At 37.4% G+C, this 23,423-nt stretch overlaps 1 protein-coding gene across 1 annotated transcript in view; it reads right to left on the bottom strand.

Annotated features, from left to right (window-relative positions):
* Positions 1 to 23,423, bottom strand: part of DPP10 (dipeptidyl peptidase like 10) — a 303,866-nt gene that overhangs the window by 5,084 nt on the left and 275,359 nt on the right. Inside the window, exons 15-24 of the mRNA XM_065671340.1 lie at positions 21,401 to 21,448; positions 20,584 to 20,705; positions 16,694 to 16,741; positions 14,544 to 14,642; positions 14,366 to 14,435; positions 4,977 to 5,171; positions 3,402 to 3,456; positions 1,454 to 1,553; positions 626 to 684; positions 466 to 538 (exon numbers count right to left, since the gene is read on the bottom strand). Coding sequence (XP_065527412.1) covers positions 466 to 538; positions 626 to 684; positions 1,454 to 1,553; positions 3,402 to 3,456; positions 4,977 to 5,171; positions 14,366 to 14,435; positions 14,544 to 14,642; positions 16,694 to 16,741; positions 20,584 to 20,705; positions 21,401 to 21,448 — 869 coding nt within the window. The remainder of the gene's footprint in view (positions 1 to 465; positions 539 to 625; positions 685 to 1,453; positions 1,554 to 3,401; positions 3,457 to 4,976; positions 5,172 to 14,365; positions 14,436 to 14,543; positions 14,643 to 16,693; positions 16,742 to 20,583; positions 20,706 to 21,400; positions 21,449 to 23,423) is intronic.

Below are 23,423 nucleotides of genomic sequence, written 5' to 3'. Positions count from 1 at the left end.
CCTTAAACTGCTGATAAAAGTGCTATTAAAAAGTTCCTTTTGCATCAGCTTCAGATGCTTTGGCGCTATTGATTTATTGGATGAAAAGTTTAACTTCCCATTTGGTGCTGTACTTTACCAAGCATCCTGATAATTCCTTCTTCAACTGCAGAATCTCTATGAATTTCAAATACCATTAAAAATGTACATTGTTCTATTAGTAATTCATATAATACCTTTCACTAGTGGTATGGTGGTTCCCAAGTTTTAAACAAATTAGAACATACAGCACCTAAAAGGTAGAAAGACTCAGCAAAGAAAAGTGTCATCAGTTTAGAGTTAGAAGTGACAACTGAAATAAAAAATCCTACTGGAGAGATAATGAAACTTTAAAATGTAGTTGTTAAGTGTGTGCCTAATCAGCCTTTGAATGCCTGCCTATTAGAACCTCTGAGTCCAAATGTAATTGCATCTGTAAATACTTACCATCAGCTGTCCCATGAACTATTAGCAAATTTGCTTCTTTTAAACCATGAAGATTGTGTAATACACTGGATGCCTAGTAAACAAACACACAGTGTGTAACTGAATTGCATTTTAAGAGTAATATCAGTAATATTCAAGTTACTTGTTTATGCTAAGTTACCTGATAGGTATTTTCCTCTTTTGATGGAATACCAAGGTATCTTTCTGAAAAAGCTGATGCTGTGGAAGTAAAAACAAAAACTTGTGAATTCATCAAAATCGCTTCTATTTTAAAAATCAGTTCTAACCTAGAGTCAGAAGCTCTTTAAGCCATGAAGTCAACAAAGAGATGTTGATTTAAAACTAGAACATGCTATTTAAATGTATCACTTCACTTAACACCATATTTAAATAGTTAAAAAAACCCAAACAAAAAACAAACAACAAAAAATACCCAACCCCCTCAAAACAGAAACCCCAAGCCCCAAAAACCAGAAACCCCCCCAAGCCCCCAAAGAAACAAAAACAAACAACAAAACCCAAAGACTAACAGACCATTAAAGTAACCTGGTCTAATTTCCTGTGTATCATAGTCCACAGTCCATAGCCTGTGACCAAAACTTCATATACAGAATAAAATATCCTGCGAGTGAATGACATGATTGATATTGTAAGGAATTCACCACTAACCTTCAAAGACTCATTCTTAATATAAGGAAGTCTTGATTTAGGCTGATCTACCTAAAGAATTCTTAGGAAATGGGGTACCTGACTGAATTTCAGTGGGAAATGGGAAACACAACTCCTTTGCAAAAATCAGTGGTGTTAATAATCCTGTAACTGTTGCGTGTTTTGGTAAACTACAGCAGTGCTAGCTCTGCCCTTTCATTCAAAGAGAATGAGATAGGTGAAATCTAGTTGATGCCCTTAGTTAAAATGAGTACTACCTCCATAAATAAAAGATATTTTGAATAGACTATCATGCAGGTGTAGAGCAGGGAATACTCACCATACAACTTCATATCTGTAACTGGTGCAACCACAGCTCCACACTTGAAGAGCCGTTCACTGGATTTCAGGATCATTGATGTAATGTAGCCACCGTATCCCTAATAATGGAAATTATCTTGAGATTTTTGTTTCATTTCCTTTGAGCAACAATAAAGGCCACTGCTCTAACCTGATGGGATCGTTTTACAGTATGTATTTATATCTGCAAGAATTGCTTTCAAAGGAAATGTAAACCTACAATTAAGAGTGAATAAAGATCTCATTATACCTGGTCATAATCTTTAAACTATGCAATTAATAATGAGTATATTTCAGTTTAAGCTCTAGAATTCCATCATGGCATACTAGCCTATAGTTAGTAAAAGATTTCAAAATCAGAAAAAAACCCAACCCCAAAACAAAACTCTAAAAGAAATACAGAATAAGAGCTGGATTTTCAAGGGAGGGCAAGGAACTGAGTTATTCCTTTCCCATAGAAATTCCAGCACAGAAGGCCAAGAGCTGCCCAGAACTGTCAATGTGCAGTAGATTTCACCTAAGAAAGGCTTTCTGAGTTGACACTGGTAACTTATATAATTCAAAGAGTTTAGGAGAATAGCAGCTTTCCTTTGCCTCTGGGTTCTCTACTTTCGCTTTTGTTTAATAGTCTCTTTGTGTCTTTCCCAGTAGCTCCACAGTACAATTTTAATCCTAGGACAGCTATTGCCAGGTTATTTATTATTTATGCCATGTATTCATTAAGAGCTTAGTTTACTTCTCCTGGGAATTTCTTCCCTTTGTGCTTGTGCCCTTGCTTCCAGCCAGACTTTCCAGGTCAAAAACACTACACAGTGAGATCACATTTTTAGAAGCACTTAGCAATGACAATGAAGAAAATACTTCCTATGTCCTGATGCAAGGTGCCTCACCCATCATCTGGATTTCTGTGGTTACAACCCAATTGTCATTATTTTCAAGAAGCTGCTTGGCTGTGAAGTTGCAACTTATTTTAAAGCTCTCTTTCTACTTCCATGAATAAAAATGCAAACTACATGGAAACACAGTTTGCTGTTTAACAGTTCAAAAAGGCTCTCGGTGCATCACTTGGGCTTGTACCACCCCCCCCCACCCCCCCCCCCCCCCCCCCCGAGATGAGCAAGGTGGCATTGGCAAATTGCCCTTCAGGTCAGTCTTGGTGCTCTTGTGCCTAGTTTACATTTCTGACTGTGACAAGAATTTTATTTTTGTGTATGTCTAAAACCTCTTAAAGAGCTCCCTGACAGTGTGCATGCGTCCAACTTTATGAGATCAGCATTAAGCAATTCCAAAGTTACCTTATTTTCAAGCAAAGTGCATATTCCATTCCCATTAGTAAGCCAAATTTAATGCATAGAATGAAAAAAAGAATTTTCCTATCACATTGTACATAGTAAAAAGGAAATGAGTTTTAAAGAAAATTTTTAATTGACTCTTAAATAAGCGGAGTGGAGGAAATAATTAACCCTAGGAAGCTTTTAAATAAATTCGTTTTCTTTTCTGACTTTAAAACTGAATTTTAAATTTTATGATTTTTTCTTTGACAGTAGGAAACAACCCTGAGAGGTTAACTTGGAAAGGGCAAATTTCACTGAATTTAAAGCTTATCAAATGTCCCAGTTTTTGCTCTTTGCTTTCTCACATTTTCACTTCTCATTCCTCGGTCTCCATCTTCTAAGGAACACAGATGTTTTTTAACAAATACTTTCTTTTTGAAACACAAATACTGTGGTACCATAAAACTGATCTGATTGATCTCAAATACCCAGTCTGAGAAAAAAATAATATACAGAACATACAGTAAATTACGGAAGGTTTTTTCCTCTTTTAATAACTGAAATCGTCTTAGGAAAATAGGTAAATATATTTATTAATTGATAGCATTTTCTTAGTGAATCATGATGATACATCCTGCTATTTTTGCACATTACCTTTCCAAATACACTCAGTCTCTTAGGATCAACAAAGGGCTGTTTCAATAGCCACCTGAAATTTAAAAAAAGGGGTTTTTACATTGGTAAAGTGATGAATTCTACTTGAGTCTAGTACATAAAGAAAATTATTTGTACAGTAGGGAACTGTCATACATGTAGATCAGGTAGAAGGACAAAGTACATCCATAAAAGTATTAAAGTGATTTGCTTTCTAATTCCTTCTCTATATGGCAAATGGTTGCTGTTGAGCTCAACTCACCTAATCTGGATATCTGAATTTGAACATCTCATCTAAATTGCCTATTAAGACCTGCTTTTCAGTTCAAGGAGAGAAGAGGGACACTCTCTTCCCACCCATCCTGGAAATATCTCTCAGTCTGGGGAGAATCACACCCCAGAAATGCCAGGATTTCCCACCAACTAGAACTTAAATGATTGGCTTTGACCAGGTGCCTATTTTTTTGACAGCTAAAGGAAAGTAAGATGAATGAAACTTCCTGAATTTAGATAAAATTCCAAATAATGAATTGTCTCAAGGCAATTAATTGGCAATGGTGAATTTTATACAGAAAAGAGAATAATCTGAGAGCAAAATCCAGCTGCTTTTGAGGAGACAATACCAGCTGGAGTCTCAACCAAGGCCACCCTCCACTTTTCCCATGCATTGCATCCAAAAGGAAGCCAGATGAAACTTAGCCTAAAACATCCTAGTATGAGTGGAGAGCTCAGCTCTCAGAGCACAAAGCATGGTCTGCTTCCAATGGCCCTTTCGCAAGGGTTACCTGGCATTGCCATGCTCAACACAGCCCATTCCTGACAGACATGAACACTAGGAGCTCTTCTGCCCAGCTATGTCATGTCAGAGAAAGTTGCCTACTTGTGCAATGGCCCTTTCGAAAGAAGAAAAAAAAAAATCTGTCTTAAAATCTGTATTTCCTTGAGAATCCCTAGAAAAAGTCCATCCAGACCTTGATATTAGCCATTTTGACATGTGCACCCTGAGTAAAGAGTGTTGTCAAAGCCATGTGTGATTACTCCACAGACAGAAATGACTCTTTTCTGCAGCTAATGGATTTATATTGGTCTGAGAATGATAATGCAATGAGAAATTACAGTCCATTTGCCCAAATTTTGCCCTTCTTTACACCATTATAACTCCATTTGCTTTGTATGATCATTCCAGAACTCTGTGGAAATGAGAGCAGTATCGTATTGTACAGGCCTAAAATACTGCAACACAAATACAGTTAAATTTCAACATGTGCACTGCAAGACATTTTCCTGAGAAATATAGACAAATACAAATTAGCTCAAAGGCAATAGTTAAGATTGCGCAGGGAAAGTCAGCCTTATCAAAAGAGAACCAGCAACACCAAAATCAAGCACCTTTTTGATCTTTTATTTGCTGTTTGTAATTAAAAGATTATTGTTTCAAAATTTGCAATTGCATTAAAAATAAACATTATCAGTATTCGCTATGCAGAGAAAACATTCTGGGCAGTTTCAGTTAAATATGCTCATTCATCAAGGTGGAAGCAGGGTAAAAGAGAAGAAAAGTTTGCACATACGTACTCTACAGCTGCTATTTGGTCCTTCACTTCCACTGATCCTAAGCACCGGTGGACCTCCTGTAGAATCTTAAGGCCTTGAAATCCACTCCCTCTGCCATCAAATCGAGCTACGATGACATTATCAGAGTTGACAAGCACTGAGTCCCAGTCAATGTGAAACTTATCTGTAACCAACTGGCTGCCTGGAGCTTCATCACTGCAAATACCAACACACCAGACACAAACGAGGACTATTGACAATGTGATGCACTTTGCTGTTCTCTGATATTTTATTTAACCTAGATGGCAGAGTTCAGTCGGTTATGCAATCCTGTTGAATTATTATCACCTCCATTGATACCATCACATTAGCTAGTGATGGTATCCCTGCAGCAGTAGTAAGCAAAACAATTTCTCTATCTTTATAACCACTGTGTTGTAGTATCGCCAATACCTGAATATACTTTCTAGAAAGAAATAGAAAACCAAAACACATAGTGCTGCTTGTGGGTTAATAAAGTGGAAAAAAAAAAAATCCCTCCAAACTAACTTCTCAGTTCTAAGAAGCTCATGTAGAATTTGTTAAGTCACACTAAACAGGAAAAAAAGGAAAATTCATTCAATACCCTGATTATAATTTTATAGGATGCATAATGCTATTAAGACAGATGTCATCTTAGAAAACAAAAATAATTGCATTATTGAATGGATATTTTGAAATGGAGTACAAAGAAGACTATAGAACACACTGCAAAAAATTATATTTTCTCCATTCAAATTCACAGCAAGAAATGGATGCAGGCAGGAGTGGTAAATTTACTTTATGACTTAAAAAAAAAGTGGTTTACAGCAGAAAAGGTGGAATAAAATGGGAGAATGCAGTTTCTAGAGGAACAATATGATTTTCCATTGAAGCCAAATATACTACTTTCTTTGCAAAGAAAATAAAGTGTCAGTTTTAAAAGGGAAGCTTGTCATTATTTTTCCCTCAAGATAAACACAGAATAAGAGAGCAGGCTACCATGAAGTTGTACAAAATGCAAAATACTTCTATGCAGGCTGCATCTGCCAGTTGAATGCAAATTAAAATGTAAAAGTGTCTGTGCTGGCTGTATGGAAATTAGATTGGACAGTGTCTGTGGGAATATCCTGTCTAAGGTGAAAGAAAGATGAAGACAGAAATTATTATTTTGCCAAAGAGGCTTATACAAACCGGGGGGGGGGGGGGGGGGAGGAAAGAGATACAAAAACTCCTACAATATGTATAGTCTTATATGTACAATAACGTGCTGATTTAGTATCTGGTTTTGGCTGTGGATCATATAGACCATATTCAAGGTAACCGCTCCATTAACAAGTGTATGATGAATACATAAGTTCTCTGATTCAGTCAGAACTACCTACATAGTTGCTATATCATGCACTGAAATCAGGATTACTTGGTTATAGATTCAGGCACAACATGTTACGCTTGATTTACCATTATCTTGTGCATCAAGTTAATACTTTGCTTTCTAAAAAAGAAAGGAAAGGCAATTTTTTTGTTTGTTTAACCAATTCAGTTCTGATTACGCTAACTGCTAACAATGCAGAGCAATGAATTTGGAAATACTGACTGTCAAGTCTGCCCTGCAGAAAACACACAATTCAGAAGCACATTATTATTATCCACAGTAAGAGCAGGACAGATTAATTCTTTCAATTTCTGCTTATTGTACAGAGCGAGGTTTTCAGAAGCATCTACATTGACATAGATGTTTTCACAGAGCTTTTACCACTACTTCTTACAGCCTCAGACCAGCAGTAATTATTTTTTAAGTTCTTCCATATTTCCACAATCAGATAATATGTCAGAAATATCCTTATTTAGCTAGATATCTTTCCAATAGTGTAATGCACCCCACATAAGTCAAAATATGTGTCAGCCTGCTTTCCTCCCACCTAATACAAGAACAAAAGACTTAAGAGTGTTCACATTTGTTTTATGCATGTTACATATCTAGGTTATGTATATATATATAAATATATACTTGTGCATGTGGCTATATATGTTATATATCTAGACATTTGTGAATAAGGGAAGAACCATTACATTTGCAAGCATTTCTCTATATCAGAAAATGCTTAAAAACAAAAGAGGTTTTAAATGAAAGACATTGCTCCCAGATAATTTCTCTTATTAGAAAGGAAAAATAGACAGAATCTCAGCAAGATCCCCAGTGGGTGAGAACTGATTGCAACATTTTCTCAAGCTCCTCCTCAGAGGGCATAGCTGGGTTACTTTTAGGCTCACACTTCAAACACTATATATTTTTCACTGCTGCATGATGGGCTGTTTGACATATTGCTTTTGGAAGCAATTTTCCAGTGGCTAATTTATTTCAAGAATGTCCATATAAGTAGTCTGTGACAGGCATTTAAAGTAATTTCCCAAAATTTCCATTACCATCAAAAGGTGTCTTTACTCTTCAGTTGCTACTATAAAATGATACTGATTATCTGAGGTATGCTTCTGTCCTTCACAGACAGACAGCATATATTATATTCACCATTTTAGCCCCATTTTTAACCTTTTAAATAGGGCTTCTGCAAGGTATTAATCCGTTATGCAAGTCTGAACATCATCCTGAGGGCTCTGTAACAAAGCAAGTTTGTTACTACAGTGCAAAAATAGATGCAGAGCCTGATTTGTGAAGTTTGTCCTCAGATTACAGCTACCTCAAAGGTCAGTTTTTGCTTTACGCTCATCACTGCTTACAGCCTAATTATAATTAGCTACTGTTCCACAGTACTCTCTTCACAGAATTATTTTTTGACCCCTACCAGTAAGCCTGGAAGCTTACAGGCTTTTCAGGCTCTTCAACATCCCTCGAAAGCTCCTTAAGGAGCATCTTCTCCAGAGTCAAAGAAGAGCAGAATGATTCAGATAAAGACTGCCTAATTTTTCCTGATTTTTTTTTTTTTTTTTTTTGTGACAGCACTTAAACTTTCCTTTTTTTAGTTTTGATCCTGATTTTCAAGGTTCAGAGCTGCCTTGTGCCTAGTGTCTTTAACAGTGACTACGCTTGGAGTCCACTATGGCAGACATACTGCTGAAGTTCACCACTGAGGTACCATTTCAACAGACAGAAGCCATCAATAATATACCAATATCATTGACCTTTGTGCATAATTTGTATGCCTCTTGTATGGCATACAAATACATCTCAGACCATCTGGAAAAAGAGGCAGCTCATGGTTCATATATTGCTGAAAAGGGAAGAACCTGATCTTTCAAAAGCTTAAACTGAAGTCTCTGTTCATGACTTGAGTTACAGCATACAGGAAATAATATAATGTTACCAGAGAGGCCATGGCTGCTCTACTCTGAGCAATACTCCTTTGCTACTCTGCTATCATGACTGCAGCAAAATTTGTTCTAAGTTTTGTACCACTGAAAAACTAAGATTTTAAACAAGAATTTCAGAAGTTATAGGACTGATCAAGCAGGGTAGGGGGGGAAATAATTTTGAAAGATATGGCAAGTAATTGCTATCATCACTGTTTAATTTCCAATACATCTCTATTTCTTCAAAATAGTGGATTTCATGCAGCATAAGGGAAAGTTACCTTGATAGCAAATATTTAAGAAAGACTACAACTCAAGATAAAATCTATGCAAGAAATGCTACTGATAAAAGTCATATTTTGCTTATGGTGCAATTGAGTAGGAAGGATTGTTTTGCAAAACTGACGTAACAGAAAAATACATTTTGGTTTTGGATTTCATGAGCATTCCTTTCACAAGCATCAACTTTCAAGCATACTCATCATTACTGGTCAAAAATCAGGGAACCTGAATAGCACCAAACATAGAGGACAAAAATTCCCAAATATTTGTTATTTACCCTGTTTAGATAGAGCAGACTGCAACTACTAAAACCAGATAGTGTGTTTACAACTCCTCCCTGCAGATATGGCCAAACAAAACATATCACTAGCAAGAAATTATTCCGTTACTAGGGTAGAATCATGTGATAGGACTGACGTAGACAGCCTTATACAAAAAATAAAATCTGTTATTCTTTAAATATCGTTCTGAAACCTTTGAGACTGAAAACTTTACAAATGCATTTTTGGGAAGAAGAGATGTAATGCTGTCCCATGTCATAAGAAAAAGAGGTGAAATTTTGAATCTCCTTATGTTTTTCTAAGGAAGATTAAATGAGCATTTTATTCACACAGTAACTGCTGTGGGAGAAGTGGGAGTAGAGGAGGCTGAGAGAGGATGTATCTTAGCTCAACGACTCCTCAAGCCTTTTGTGGGGACAAGGCTGAAGAGAAAGGGAGTGAGCTGATCCATCACTGCCCATAGCATCAGGACCGCTACTGCAAATAAAACAGCTGAAGTGAGCCTCTAGTCTATCCCTTGTTTAGCCTAAACTAAATGAATTTTCTCTATGCTCTGAGAAATATTACAAAGTTCAAAGAATGGGGAAGAAACTCTAGAGTAAAAAGAAAAGCCTCTCTATCAAATACTTTGATGTAACAGAAACACAATAGAGGAGTGAAATACTGCCAGGCTTGTCAAAGGCAGGATGAATACAGACATTAAGTGGATGGCTTGCAAGACAATTAGTGAATCATTCACAGGACTTAGAGATATGTAAAAAAGTAAACTTTGCAGCTGTTTTACAGATGAAGAATGGGTCAAACAAAACAGCCTTCAGGATTTTTACCCCTGCAAACATACTACTGTTGAAGTTGTGGAATCCACCACATATTTTTAGACTTCACCTTCACTTGAAACAGGTGCCAGGTAAAATGAGTAATATGTACATTGTTGTAATGAGTACAACAAACGAAAGACATGCAAAATAGCTATTAAAATAGGCAAAGTGAGGTCTGATTCGACTTCAGATATCAAATATTTTCCAATACTTGCTTTATGCCCCTCTACATTTCTTCTAGTCCTTTAATGAGTTATTCCCGAAGATGTAAAAATATTCTTCACTTTCAACCCTGCTGTCTTATCTTGCTATCAGTCCTAAGAGTGCATTAATTGGAGGCATAAACAGGTGTGATTGCCTGTGCAAGGCCTAAAACTTTCATCATTTCAGTAACAGGTGAAGTGATTCCTCTTTATTACCAAACTATAAGAAAACAAGAAAACAAACAAACAGAAACCTCTTGGAGACAACTCACTGTTCCTTTGGAGGATACCTGTTGTTTTGTTTCCCCTCAAAGAACAGAACAATCTCTCCGCTGACTTAGTTTTACAATATCCACTTACATATTGGACAATTTTAAATGGTGTTAAATAATAAATGATGACATTTAAGATACATTATCTACAGATTTTGAAGTAATGAGGTTAATTATGTTCAAGAAAATATAAAGAATGATTATCACCTCTCATTTTATTACCCAGATTAAATGCCAGTCTTTACTTAATCATTTCCTGTGTGTTACCAAGGAGTGTATCATCCAGCTTTTTTAATGAGTAAGGTGAACCATAATGAGAAAATCAAGGATCTGAAATTTAGGCTTTGGTCTTAATTATATAGAAAAGAGATGATAATCACTCTTTCAGGCAATTACTGTACAGCACTCTAATCTATAGTTACACTGTATGTATTATAACAGAAGGAAACTGAGTGTGAAATGTATTAGTGATTTAGGAGAATAAATGGAAGAAAGGAGAGTCATATAATCTGTATAGCATTTTATGGATTATGCATCACAATTCTGGAATGAAAAACAGTGCTAGCTGACATAACTGGTTTCTACATAAAACCTGTCCATTAAATAGTCCATCCATACAGATAGATGTAAATTTTAACATAGCAATACAATGATCTTCTATTTGAGCATTACAGCATGCTTTGCAACTGCTAATGGATAAATCTTCACAAAATCTTTATAGAATCATAGAATAGTTAGGGCTGGAAAGGACCGTAAGATACCTACTTCCAACCTCGCTGCCATGGGCAGGGACACCACGCACTAAATCATGTCACCCAGGACTCCATCCAACCTGGCCTTTCATTATGATGAAGATTAGAGGATATCCAGGGCCTGAGCCTTACGCTTGTGTCTACCTGGGAGCTGTACTGAGTTCACACCCAGGTTTCACACCAGGACCAGAAGCCACTTGTACAGGCTCCCTTCCAGGATTCAGCCTTAACACTCAGACACCTGGGGGCCATGGAAGTTTATCTGCAGGCATCCTTACATGAATACAGGAGCCTTATTACAGTCATACACCTTTGAAATGGCATTCTCCCCTTTGTCTATTTCCAAATTCTATCATAATTGTAACGCTATGGATCCAAATAGCAAGTTAACAACACACAGAAGCAGTTGATGCTGATGAAAATTTACAGGAAAATTATGAGCCTCAATTATCAAAACCCCGCTTCATTCTGAGCCAGTGAAACCAGCCACCACCACAAAAACCTAGAGATGAGACCACACAGGCAAGCCAGAATCTGTCAAAATTTAAGACAAATGGAAGATGAAGCTTCACCAGAGGTTTGGTGTGATTCTGAAGCAATGACCGCAGTCTAACAGAGCCTCTTAGATCTTATATGCCATATTTATTCTCCATCTTAGGGGACAAAGCCTATATGCACTTAGAAGCATATACGCACTTAACTAGGTATTTCATTTGCACTACAGAGACACAATAAGTGATTTCCTCCCTGCCTTCCTGCCTGACTTCCTGCCTGTATTCCTTCCTTCCTTCCTGCCTCCCTTCTATTTTCCTTAAGCCCTCATTAAATTGCACTGCTACTGAGATGGAAAGCAAAAGCCACTTTGGAGATCTGCTAATACCCCACTTTTCCAGATATATGTTTTCTCTTTATATACATCTAAGTGTATGTTGCCTGGATCAGTATGTTGTTATATAGCATCTCTTTTCCAAAATGGATATACGATTAAAACCAACATTCTTACCAAGGGCACTGGTGAGCATTCTTTTTCAAACTTTCAATAACTGGAATACAATGATATTGTATCATGTCTGAGAATGTAAACAAGGAAGTAGCTGTAACTGAACAATATGAAAGGCAGTGCTTGTTATCAGCCACTAATACAGTTCTTGTCTAACATTTCTAGCAGTAGAAACAGGGTGTTCCTCAATCAGTCCCAACAGTACCGCTCTGGGACTCAGGAAAGTCAGATATCTGGGAAATGACACCATATATAAAATTAATCAGCGTTTCCTGTAAAAGCTACATGTTCTTCTCAGAGCTGATTTTTTAATTTTTTTTTAAAGTAGTACTTCTGATAATTAAATGAACCTTAAGATGTCAGTTTGGAGATGTGTGGTCAAGAAATTATGCTCTGCATGCACACAGATTTCCTTTTTTTTTTTTTTCTCAAGAGCTAGACAGAATTTATTAGGCTCAAAAATCATCCCACAAGGGAACCTCCCATAACTTCAGTGACAGTTTTAAGTTTTATATCCCATCTGGGGACACCTTTAACTAAAAAAAGGACTGCTAGGAACCTTAGTTTAAATTCTGTAAAAAGCTGCTGAAGAAATATAACTTCATTCTCTCCTAAGGAAGAGTGGGACACAAAACATGCAACGTTACAAGAGCCAGGATGGATTTTAAATTTTCAGCTCCATATTTTCATGAGTGTATAGAGTTTTCTACAAATAACTCCTGCTAAACCTAATGTTAAGAATTTAGTATTTATAAATGTAGATACCACAACCTGTATTCAGAATTTGATGAATTTCCTTAAAAATCATAAAAAATTAAGATGATTATGAAACACATCCATACATTATGACTTGGCCATATTATTTGCTCACTGGGTACTGACAACTTTGTTAAGTTCAAATTCAAACCTTGCCTCAGTACTGTTCTCAGTATTTCAACTCTTGATATGTAAAAACATTTCATAATAATTATAATTTTTTTCTTTTCCTGTCATTTCTGGCCTTGGCCTTCTCCAGGTTTCTGATTCTTCCCTCTTGTCTTCTCTAGGTTCTACATGAGTGTATAACCTGTATTCTACCATAACTGTATACGGCAGATTACATATTTACTGGGATTTTTAAGAAAGGAAGTGTTACACTGATAACACATTAGTGTTTCCCTGCTTTTGGAAAAAAAACGGTAAGCACAAGCATTTGCAACTCCCTGTAATGCTGCTGGTGTCTATTCACAGACTCAGTTTGCCTTAAGACACACTCAAAAGAGCTGCTTAAAATGTAATCATGCTTCCAAAATCAAGCTAGCCAGTACTGCAAAGAAAAAATAATCCACGTGTCCTGTTTCTCCACAAGAAAATCATTTTCATGAGCCCCTTAAAGCAGAGAGTTTCCATGACTGCAAATAAATACAACTGAAAAACCTGAGTTTTAAACACAAAATGGGCTTAGAAATAAGCAATTTTATGCTTCTCTGTCTTATTATCTAAGACTTGAGATAAGTAGAGGAATTTGGGGTCACTCAGCAGATCAAACTTGTAAATTTGACCTCACATACAATAAGGATCTCTGCTGTCAGTAACGGGAGGTCTACTCCAGGTGATACAGCTCAGCTGACATGGTATTTTCATGAATTTAGTAGTACACCCCTATACCTGTGTTAATGAAATTCACATCAATTGCTTCTAAATTGGACTGGAATAAGATCTTCATGAACATGAAAGCCCTCTACACCTATGGCAGACCCATGCTGAACTAAGGTGGACAAATGGTAGTAACAAATGATGCCCTGAGCTGGCCCTAACTGGATTTCCTAGGTAGGCTGCAGGCGTGCTCATGACTCCGCTCTCTTCCTCTGCTATACTTTCTGTAGATGGGCAACTTAAAGGCTGACTGTCTCTGGAAGACATACACACATATTTCTTTTTAAAAGAAAGCCAGGGAATACCTCTTTACTCCCGTAGTTTTCTACAAATGTCAACAGACTTTGGATCATGCCTATGATGCCTTCAGTCATTGACACTCAGAAATATTTTTTCTCCTTTCCAGTGTTCCTAAAAGCAGTTTTGCTTCACGCATCTTAACTGAACCCTTCTTAGAAGCTCTACCCATTTCTATCAAGGATAAAAAGGAGTGTACGCTCTGAATGAGATCTTCTGTGGGTATGGATCAGTATGGGTCCAGGAAAGACTGCAGAACTACCCACGGCTACGCTATCAGCAGGACCACTGCCTCATGTACATAAAAGTACAATGAAACAGAGGTAGGTTTGACAAGCTCAAAAAATCCCAGGCATCTCTACCAGACAGCACTTATAACAAAATCTTCATGAGAACAAGCCTTTTGATTTATCAACTCAAATCCATGAGGTAATTTTCCTAAAGAAGGTAAAAAAACCAAACAAAAAATAAACTCTAATTTCAGAGTTAAATATTTTCTATGAACTACTTTATTATTTTAAGTGATTCTACACAGATACTTACATGATTAATAGAAGGGCGTACTGGTTTCGATCTGTGAAATCTTTTGGCAGTGACAACTGTAAAGGGAGTTCTTTTAAGAAAAGAGCAAAACATTAAAGGCTGGTAGTTACACAGATAAAAAACAGTAACATTGTAAGAAAGTTTTTTGTTTGGTAAAATAACATTTTGCTAAATTTACCGTAATCCTCAATGTGAAGCATTTTAATTTCAGTCCTGGAATTCTTTTTTTTTAAAACAGCTTCTTTCAATACAGCATTATTTTCCAAAATGTAGAACTCTGCAGAAAGCAGGAAGAAAAAGCAAGTTGGAAGGTGTGGAGAATCATCACATCAGAGATAAATTAAAATTAAAAAAAAAAAAAAAGGGAAAGAAAGAAAATGAGAAAAGATGCAATGATAAATCTTGTAAGTGAATTCCTTCTGTAAATACTTTTTATAATGCAACTACTTTGCAATTCAAGAACCCAGTAATCAGCTTAATTCAAAACATATACATCTGTTCCATTTTCTGGCTTCAGTTGGCTTTGTTTTCATCTATCACTAACAATGAAATTGCTGATGAACAAAACGAACACTAGTATCCCTGACAGTTACTAACAGCAGCTGTTACAGCAAAAGACTAGTCTGCTGGGCAATATCTTAAGCCTCAAGCAGGCATCCTTTTCAAGCTACATATTCATGTCAGTATTTAGCCAGCACAATTAGGTGCTTTATGTTCTTCTGTGTCTTCTGCACTTCATCCAAGAGCAAGACTTCACTTTGGTTTGAAGCTGCAGGCAGATTCGAAGCAATCCTTTTGCACATGAAGGAATGATTAATTAGTTGGGTTTTTTTTCTTTTTTTCTCAAATTACCAATGTTGCTTCCAAAATTTATATTCTTTTATTAAACAATAAACCCTCTACTTAGGGATAAAATGGATAATGTAAGGAGAATGTTTGTTCTGGGCAGTCAACCAAAATGGTATAATTACAGTCTGACGATCAAATAATTGAAGTAATCCTTAATCATTTTTTTATGAATTGAAGAGGATAATCTAATCTTGCATGGAAACATTAATAGTAAATGAGCTCTCCTATTATGTGGTTTTGTTGTTACAACAAACAACATCCCTCTATCCTGACTTGCTTGGTTTTCCTCTAAGAGCTTGTATGTGAATCTCTTTTACAATAATTCACTATCAACAGCATATTAGATACAAAAATGAAGAGCACAAGTCCACCTTCACAGAATTGAGTGGCTCTACAGAAGTCAATGAATTTACTTTGAGCAGAAGCTATCCTTTGAGTCTGATAAAACTCCCTTGCCTTGGTGTGCTCTGGCCCTGAGCTTTGCAAATACTAACAGAGACATTAAAAGAAGAAAAAAAGAAGCCGAAGTACAGACATTAATTAACACTTCATAGGGTATTATTGATCAGGATGCTACTTCAACATGCAAGATAGGTCCAATGTTATGGTGAATAGTGGCTGGCCCATGAAAAATTGGATGCAGACAAGTACAGCTCAGGACTACTGGATTCTGGAAAAACTCCTGGGGATAATCTAATGAATGAAATGAGGATATGTAAGGATTAGTTCGGTGGTTTTGAATGAAAAGATGTTCCCTTTCCTCTAACCCACACCTTCATGCTATGTGGCATCACAATGGAGCTGCATGTAGCAGAGTTGTTACTGCTACTGCACCAGAGAAACACCTAAGTGAGGAAAATTCTGCTGCTGAAAGACAGTCTTCCATTACAAAGCACCTGAAGAAGCCAGACAACAGCAACAGATTTAGTGTCAGTATACAGAACACAGTGAGTAAAATTTGAAAAATACTCCTGAAAAGCCTTTATTCCTGGATTTTTCAATGATGGAAAATATGAGTGGAGTTGCTCTGAGAAATATTAGAAGGACTAAGTCCATTGCACGTAGGTCAGATTTTATGATCAATCATCCAAGGACAATACCTTAGTTCAAGATAATTGGACTGTAACTTTATAATCATCTCTAAAAATAGAGAAGGTCTATCGTAATGGCAGCATAATTTACATAGAAAATGAAAAGGATGCAGACCAACCTGCCATATAATTAACTCAAGTGTAAATAGAAGATGAATGAGATGCACTTAGCATAAAACATATTCAAAAGCCTAGGAAAGTTTTAATCATTTGATTAACTTATCTTTCCTTCTCATTTGCAGATGTGGATTATTATTAATTAATATGACTTTATATAAGTGAGCTATATATTAGTTTTCATTTACTTGTAACTGCCTTTCCCCACCAACACTTCGTAAAACAATCAAGGACAATAATAGAATATACCTATTCCGTAAGGAATACTCACTTGCATTATTACTTGTACTGTGCACGCTAACCACTGGAACACCTGGCCCTGTTTTAAGGAGAGAAGAGGAAGTGTGAGGTAGCTAGTACTCGGCATTTCAGTAACGAAGAATGAGAACACTGGTTACCGCATATGACTGGATCCTGGAAGACCCATACACATGCTACCCTTCAAACACAGCAGTAACTCCACTGGTGTCTCTTGGGAAGGACACAGATTTGACTGTTGTACTAAGAAAGAGTGAAACAGAGGTGCCTAGACTTGCCTGTTCAGCAAGCAGTCTAGACTCCTGCATCCAGAAGGAGATTTTTTCTTTCTAATCTCCATGTTTTAGTTGTAAGAGAAGAAGTTAAAAATTACAGAGGCACTTAATGGCACTGTCTAAAATATAACAGTTTGACATTCAGAAACAGTAACTTTAGCTTGACTGGGAAGTGCGTTAATGATAATATTCACATATATTTTCTATGGAAAACCTACAAAAGTGTTGAAAAATTATCTGTTTAAGAAGCTCCTTTGGTACGCCAGCTCTGCAAAACTAACAGCATCATGGTTAAATCTAGGTGTAATGTTATCTAACCTTACATGGTAATGTCAGATACTACATTTTCGCCGTACAACTAAGAAATTAAAAGCACCAGGAATAATTCTCCATCTCAACAGGTACTGTGCAAATGCGTAACACAGTGTGTGAAACCGGGGTGACCAAACATCCATTATACTCAGTTGTATGGTGAGTTTTCTATCCCTGCTCTGAGGATCCCCCCAGTGTAAACTTGCAAAAGAAAATGCTGCTTTCCAACACCCAACAAGGAATTTGTGGATGGGAAACTTGGTTTTATCTTGGTGAGACAAAAGTTTAAATTACATGCAGTCACTACTGAGCTAGGAAAGATGATGCAGAAAAGCTGAAGTCCCTGAGGATCCCATGGCAGATGAAGGCATAGACCCTCTGAAATTAGGAGTTAAGACTCCTCTTTTTGGAGAAAAAAAAAGATTCCTTTGAGAGCAGCTCAGAGGCAGAGCTTAATTTATGTGTTTTGAGTCATCCTGAGGGGTTGTCTCTCTCAATTAATTATGGCATGAGCCTAGGGAAACTTAAATACCTGAAATAAATAGCACAAGGCCGTTCAAAGTCTCTGACAGCCTCCAGTGAAGATTTTTATCAATTCCATTCTCTGCCTCAAGGGAGATTATTGACAAAAATCTTACAGGTAGATTGCTGACAAATCAAAGCTTTCTGCCTTAGCTCTTCAAGAAGATAATTTAACCAGCTGTCTTTTTGTTTTGGTTTGAGTTTTTTTCCAGCTCTTTTTACTACTTCTGAATTTGTCATTTTGCTTTGAATTTTGATTATGAAAGACCATTTGTTGAGGGGAAAGCAATGGTGTTTTCCAGGCTAGCTCTATTTGTTTTACTAAAAGATAGAAGGATGATGACAGATTTTGAAAAAAGGAGATTACAGTTGATTAAAAAGATGATCAGAAAAGACAGACTTGTGTTACAGGTATTGCATTACAGCACATCATAACTACACACAGCACTTGGATTTCCCATTGACCTCCTATAACTAACACTAAATCCACAACTTATTTCCTGCTGTATAAAATTGGAAAAAAAAATCACTGCCTTTGTGAAATATCTTATTTGAGCGGAGAAATTAACATCTGTTAATGGAAAAATCCACAAGCAGCATGGAAAATAAATGTAAAGGTTGTGCTTGCCACAACTGTGAAGCTATAGAGCCAGTCCTTCATCTACTAGGCTAGAAGTAACTCCTCACTCAGAGTCACCTCTGGAGATGGATACAGACGGCCTACTGAGACAGATCTCTTAGCTGAGGGTAACTAAGATGGAAAAAAGCTAATAAGGGTGCTCATGGGTTAACAGGAGGTGAAAGAATTGAAAGTTGAATAGATCAAACCAGTCCTGAGTACTCAAACAATATTTATGGGCAAACTGTTTTTGTAACAATTCAGTAAGGCTCTTTGTTGTGAGCAAACAAGTATGTATGTACATAGATATGGTGTCATTTGTCTCCTCAGAGCAGTTTACCCTGTACTCTTACAAGCAGCTCCCCGCAGAAGAATTTTAATACCTGCTCTATGGTGATGTTGCCATCAACTTTGATGCTGCCAAATACCCAACCCACCACAGGCACTTTGCAGAGCTGTGGCAGTACATGTGGGCCACAATGCTATTGTAATTGTCAAGCTCTGACAAAACACAAGAGAAGGCCTCTGAATGACCCCAAATTGACAACTATATATTAATGTTAGAGGTACGAAAAATTTAATGACATTGTTTTATCATCTCTGCCCAACACCTGCAGCTTAGGGCAGTCTACTGGTTTCATCACAGTGGAGTGTAGGTTTAATCCTGGGAGGATGATCTACAGTCTTATCAGCTCAAACAGGGAAATGCCATCTGCAAAGTCACTGAAAGTCATGAGCTTGTGAGAAATTTCATGTGCAACCTCCTACTGGCATCTACATTTTTATATCAAAGAAAGAGATTAAAAATTACAGGCTGAATATACTTTGCTAAAATAATAACAAGAAGCTATGTCTTGGGGCCATAGAATATTGCTGATTCAGGGTAAAAAGCTGTTCCCAATTTACCAATCCTCCCTCTTGCAGGAATCTGAGACTTTCCCCAAAAAGACTATGTCAAGCACAAGGGAAAACTCTGCTTAAACCATGAGGAGCTCATTAGTATTGCAGTCTTTACTTAGATAAGGAATTCAGGATTAACTCCATAACTTCTGCCACAGAATATATATAAACATGTATAAGCCATACAGTTGATGTGTATTTTTTTTCTATTTAGCTATGTATTTATGGTGCATTTCCACACACACACACACACACACACAACCCCAAAGAAACTATTTTACCCAATATATATTCATAGTTTGTTTGAACAGATTTAATTCTCAAGCCAGCAGGTATTTTATTTTTGTGGGGAAAAAAATAAAAAAAACCCCAATCAAACCAACCAAAAAAAAGTACAGTTGCAAAAGAAAAAATGCATGCAAATAGAATGGGCTATTCACACGTATTTCAGAAGAATTACGTTCTACTCTTTTCAACCTGATGCTAGTTGAGCAAAGATACTGGAAGAATGTTGTCTGCAAAATACTGCAAGTTTCAATCAAGGTCAACATGTCTAGCCATACACTTTATTGACTGTCTGATGTTTTTCTGTACCTGTTTTTATGATCTTATTTATCAGTGTTTATTTGCTGAGTGTATGTTATAAATTTCTTATTGTGGGATAATTCTAGTTTCCTGTTTGTATAGAAACTCTGAACCCAACTGGTGCTGGAATGCAGCTAACAATAAACAGCTATTTAATGTTATTTATTTCAATCACACTGATAAAGAGGATCTGCCTATGTGGATTAAACCATACCTGGTTTTTGGTAAACATACACATACATATGTGGGTAAGTGTGTATAGTTATACTGTACATATATGTGCATACACACATAAAGACACTGTTACAGAAAACAAGCCCTCATTTTTTAACCATGTAGAGTTGCACAAGATAAATCCCAATACATAATATAATGAAGCTGTTATGAACCACAGCACCGCCACTAGAAATTCCACATTTTTTGGTGAAGGATTTTTATTTAGGTAAATTTAAAAGTCAGTGTTGTTTTCCAGGACTGAGGGTTAGGACTGGAGCAGCTTTCTGATATCACTTGTTATTTACCTTTTACACAGAACATCTTTACTTTCAGTCTTGCAATAAGCTCTGTACAGAACTTTTGAGTAATCCACTACTGAGCTAAATGTTAGACTCCCGCCTAATGCACTTCTCAAGGGAATACATTAATTCAGAAGCAAACACAGTACTATTACACATTGTACACTTGACTTACCTTTACAGTGCAGTAAAAAATGCCTATTCATGGGGCTAAACTTTGCACTGAAGTATGTGCACTGGTCTTTCAAGAAGTTACATGAGAGACACTGACGATTCAGTGATCCCACTGTCGATACACTGGGGAGAGAAAATTGATCAGAAACATTTTCTGCTGGAATAATATGCAATAAACTAAGAATTAGCTCCTCAAAGTGATAAAATTTGTTTTAATCTCTTAACTTGTCAAAATATCACTCTCCTATTTTGTGCCATCATGTTTTCAGATGACTCAGAAGACTACTGTTCTGTACACTGGGTGATGCGGACAGGATGCAAAATCTGCCCAAAGCAGGACTGGGGTTCCAATAACTGGCACCGCTGCGGGGTAACAGTGTTAGTAGGACACAACGAAAAGCCTCATTAACTTTGTGTAAGGATGAGGTGCTTTGCCCACACACTTTAAATTATATGATTAAATCCCTTAAACGTTATTTATATTTAGAAGGTTTTCACTACTTCTAAAAAGTCATATTACATGCTTATAATTAAGTTTAACTTTTTAGATGCTTATAAAAGCCTAATGAATACATAAATGGCAAAAGCATTTTGTGTTAAAATATCTTCTCTTTCTTTAAAAAAATGTAAAATATCATCAGCATTCTTAGTTTTGAAAAACTGTTAGTCTTTCCTTGTTACAGTGCAAGTGTACTAACTTTTACATGATATAAATGATTACCCAAACCTCAAAGCAGCAATTAAGCTCACAGAACATCATCATAGCACTTACAGCTTGGGATGTAGACACTGTTAACACAGCCCCATGTACTCCTTACCTATGTAGCTGTCTTCCTCTTGGGGATTCTTCTGTGCTTAAGAAATAACTGTGCCCAAAAGATGAACAAAGTTAAACTCAGTTTGGTAAACTGTCTGATCTGGGTGGTGTTTAGAGAAGTGGGAGACATTATAAATAACATTTTTTAAAAATTCCCCAATATACATGAAAATCAAATACTTATATATAACCTAAGATCCAAGATTGAACTTAGACCAAGTATAAAGAATAGTTATTTCAGATGATACGTAATTTCTCATTAAAAAAATGAAGAACACATTATTTCATGGTTTCTGTTTAATTCCTGTAATGCCTAGGAGCTCCAGTATCTGCCAGGACCCCTTTCTGTATATTATAAACACAGAAGAGAAAGTTTTTCTTTCACTGTAGAAGTTTGCAATATAAATCCAAGGAGTAGAAAAAGGTCATAATGAAATTATAGTTTTATGATACCCAAAAGTAATTCTGAACTGTAGAACAACTTCTTCTTCCACTTAGGGATCGAAGCTAACACCCTAGGCTGGTTTTCAAACAAGGTTTTGTGGGTAGAAAAAGGCTTACTAGAGCTGCTGCAAGAAAATCAGGACAAATACGTGGTGTGTGCGAGCTGAAATACCAGCAATGCTTCTGCTTGAGAGACAGAATGAGGGCAAGGAAGTTCTCTCAAGTGGCTGATATAACCCACATGCAGTCTGCCACCACAGAAGTATCAAGAAATTCTCTATGGCAAAAACCATGGAAGGATCAATTTGGTGGCCTTCTATGACAGGGCTACAGAACTGATGGACAGGGGTAGAGCTGTTGACATCATCTACCTGGACTTGTGCAAAGCGTTTGACACTGTCCCACACGACATCCTTGTCTCTAAATTGGAGAGACATCAATTTGATGGATGGACCACTCAGTGGATAAAGAACTGGCTGGATGGCTGCATGCAAAGAGTTGGAGTCAATGGCTCAATGTCCAGCTGGAGACCAGTAACGAGTGGTAACCCTCAGGGATCGGTGTTGGGACCGGTGTTGGGTTTTGCTCAACATCTTTGTCAGTGACATGGACAGTGGGATTGAGTGTGCCTGCAGTGAGTTTGCTGATGACACCAAGCTGTGTGGTTCGGTTAATACGCTGGAGGGAAGGAATACTATTCAGAGGGACCTTGACACACTTGTAAGGTGGGCTGATGCTAACCTGATGAAGTTTAACCATGACAAGTGCAAGGTCCTACACCTGGGTTGGAACAATCCCAGGCACAGCTACATGTTAGGCAGAGAAGAGATTCAGAGCAGCCCTGTGGAGAAGGACTTGGGGGTGTTGGTCAATAAGAAAATGAACATGAGCCAGCTTCAGTGTGCACTCGCAGCCCAGAAAGCCAACCATATCCTGGGCTGCATCAAAAGGATCGTGACCAGCAGGTCGAAGGAGGTGATCCTGCCCCTCTACTCTGCTCTCATGAGACCTCACTTGGAGTATTGTGTGCAGTTCTGGTGTCCTCAACATAAAAAGGACATGGAACTGCTGGAACAAGTCCAGAGGAAGCCCACGAGGATGATCAGGGGACTGGAGCACCTCCCGTATGAAGACAGGCTGAGAAAGTTGGGGCTGTTCAGCCTGGAGAAGAGAAGGCTGCATGGAGACCTCATAGCAGCCTTCCAGTATCTGAAGGGGGCTATAGGGATGCTGGGGATGGACTCTTCATTAGGGACTGTAGTGATAGGACAAGGGGTAACAGTTTAAAAAACAGGGGAAGTTTAGATCGGATATAAGGAAGAAACTCTTTACTAGTAGGGTGTTGAGGCACAAGAATGGGTTACCCAGGGAAGTTGTGAACCCTCCATCCCTGGCGCTGTTCAAGGCCAGGTTGGACAGAGCCTTGGGTGACATGGTTTAGTGTGAGGTGTTCCTGCCCATGGCAGGGGGGCTGGAACTAGATGATCTTTAGGTCCTTTCCAACCCTAACTATTCTATGATGCTGTGATACTATGATTCTATGACTTGTCAGAAAGGCGATTTCTCCAGTGCCAGTGGAG

This window comes from Lathamus discolor, chromosome 3 (genome assembly GCF_037157495.1).
Source record: "Lathamus discolor isolate bLatDis1 chromosome 3, bLatDis1.hap1, whole genome shotgun sequence".
Taxonomy (NCBI): domain Eukaryota; kingdom Metazoa; phylum Chordata; class Aves; order Psittaciformes; family Psittacidae; genus Lathamus; species Lathamus discolor.
Note: the sequence above shows the minus strand (reverse complement) of the source record. Positions and strands in the feature narration are given on the sequence as shown.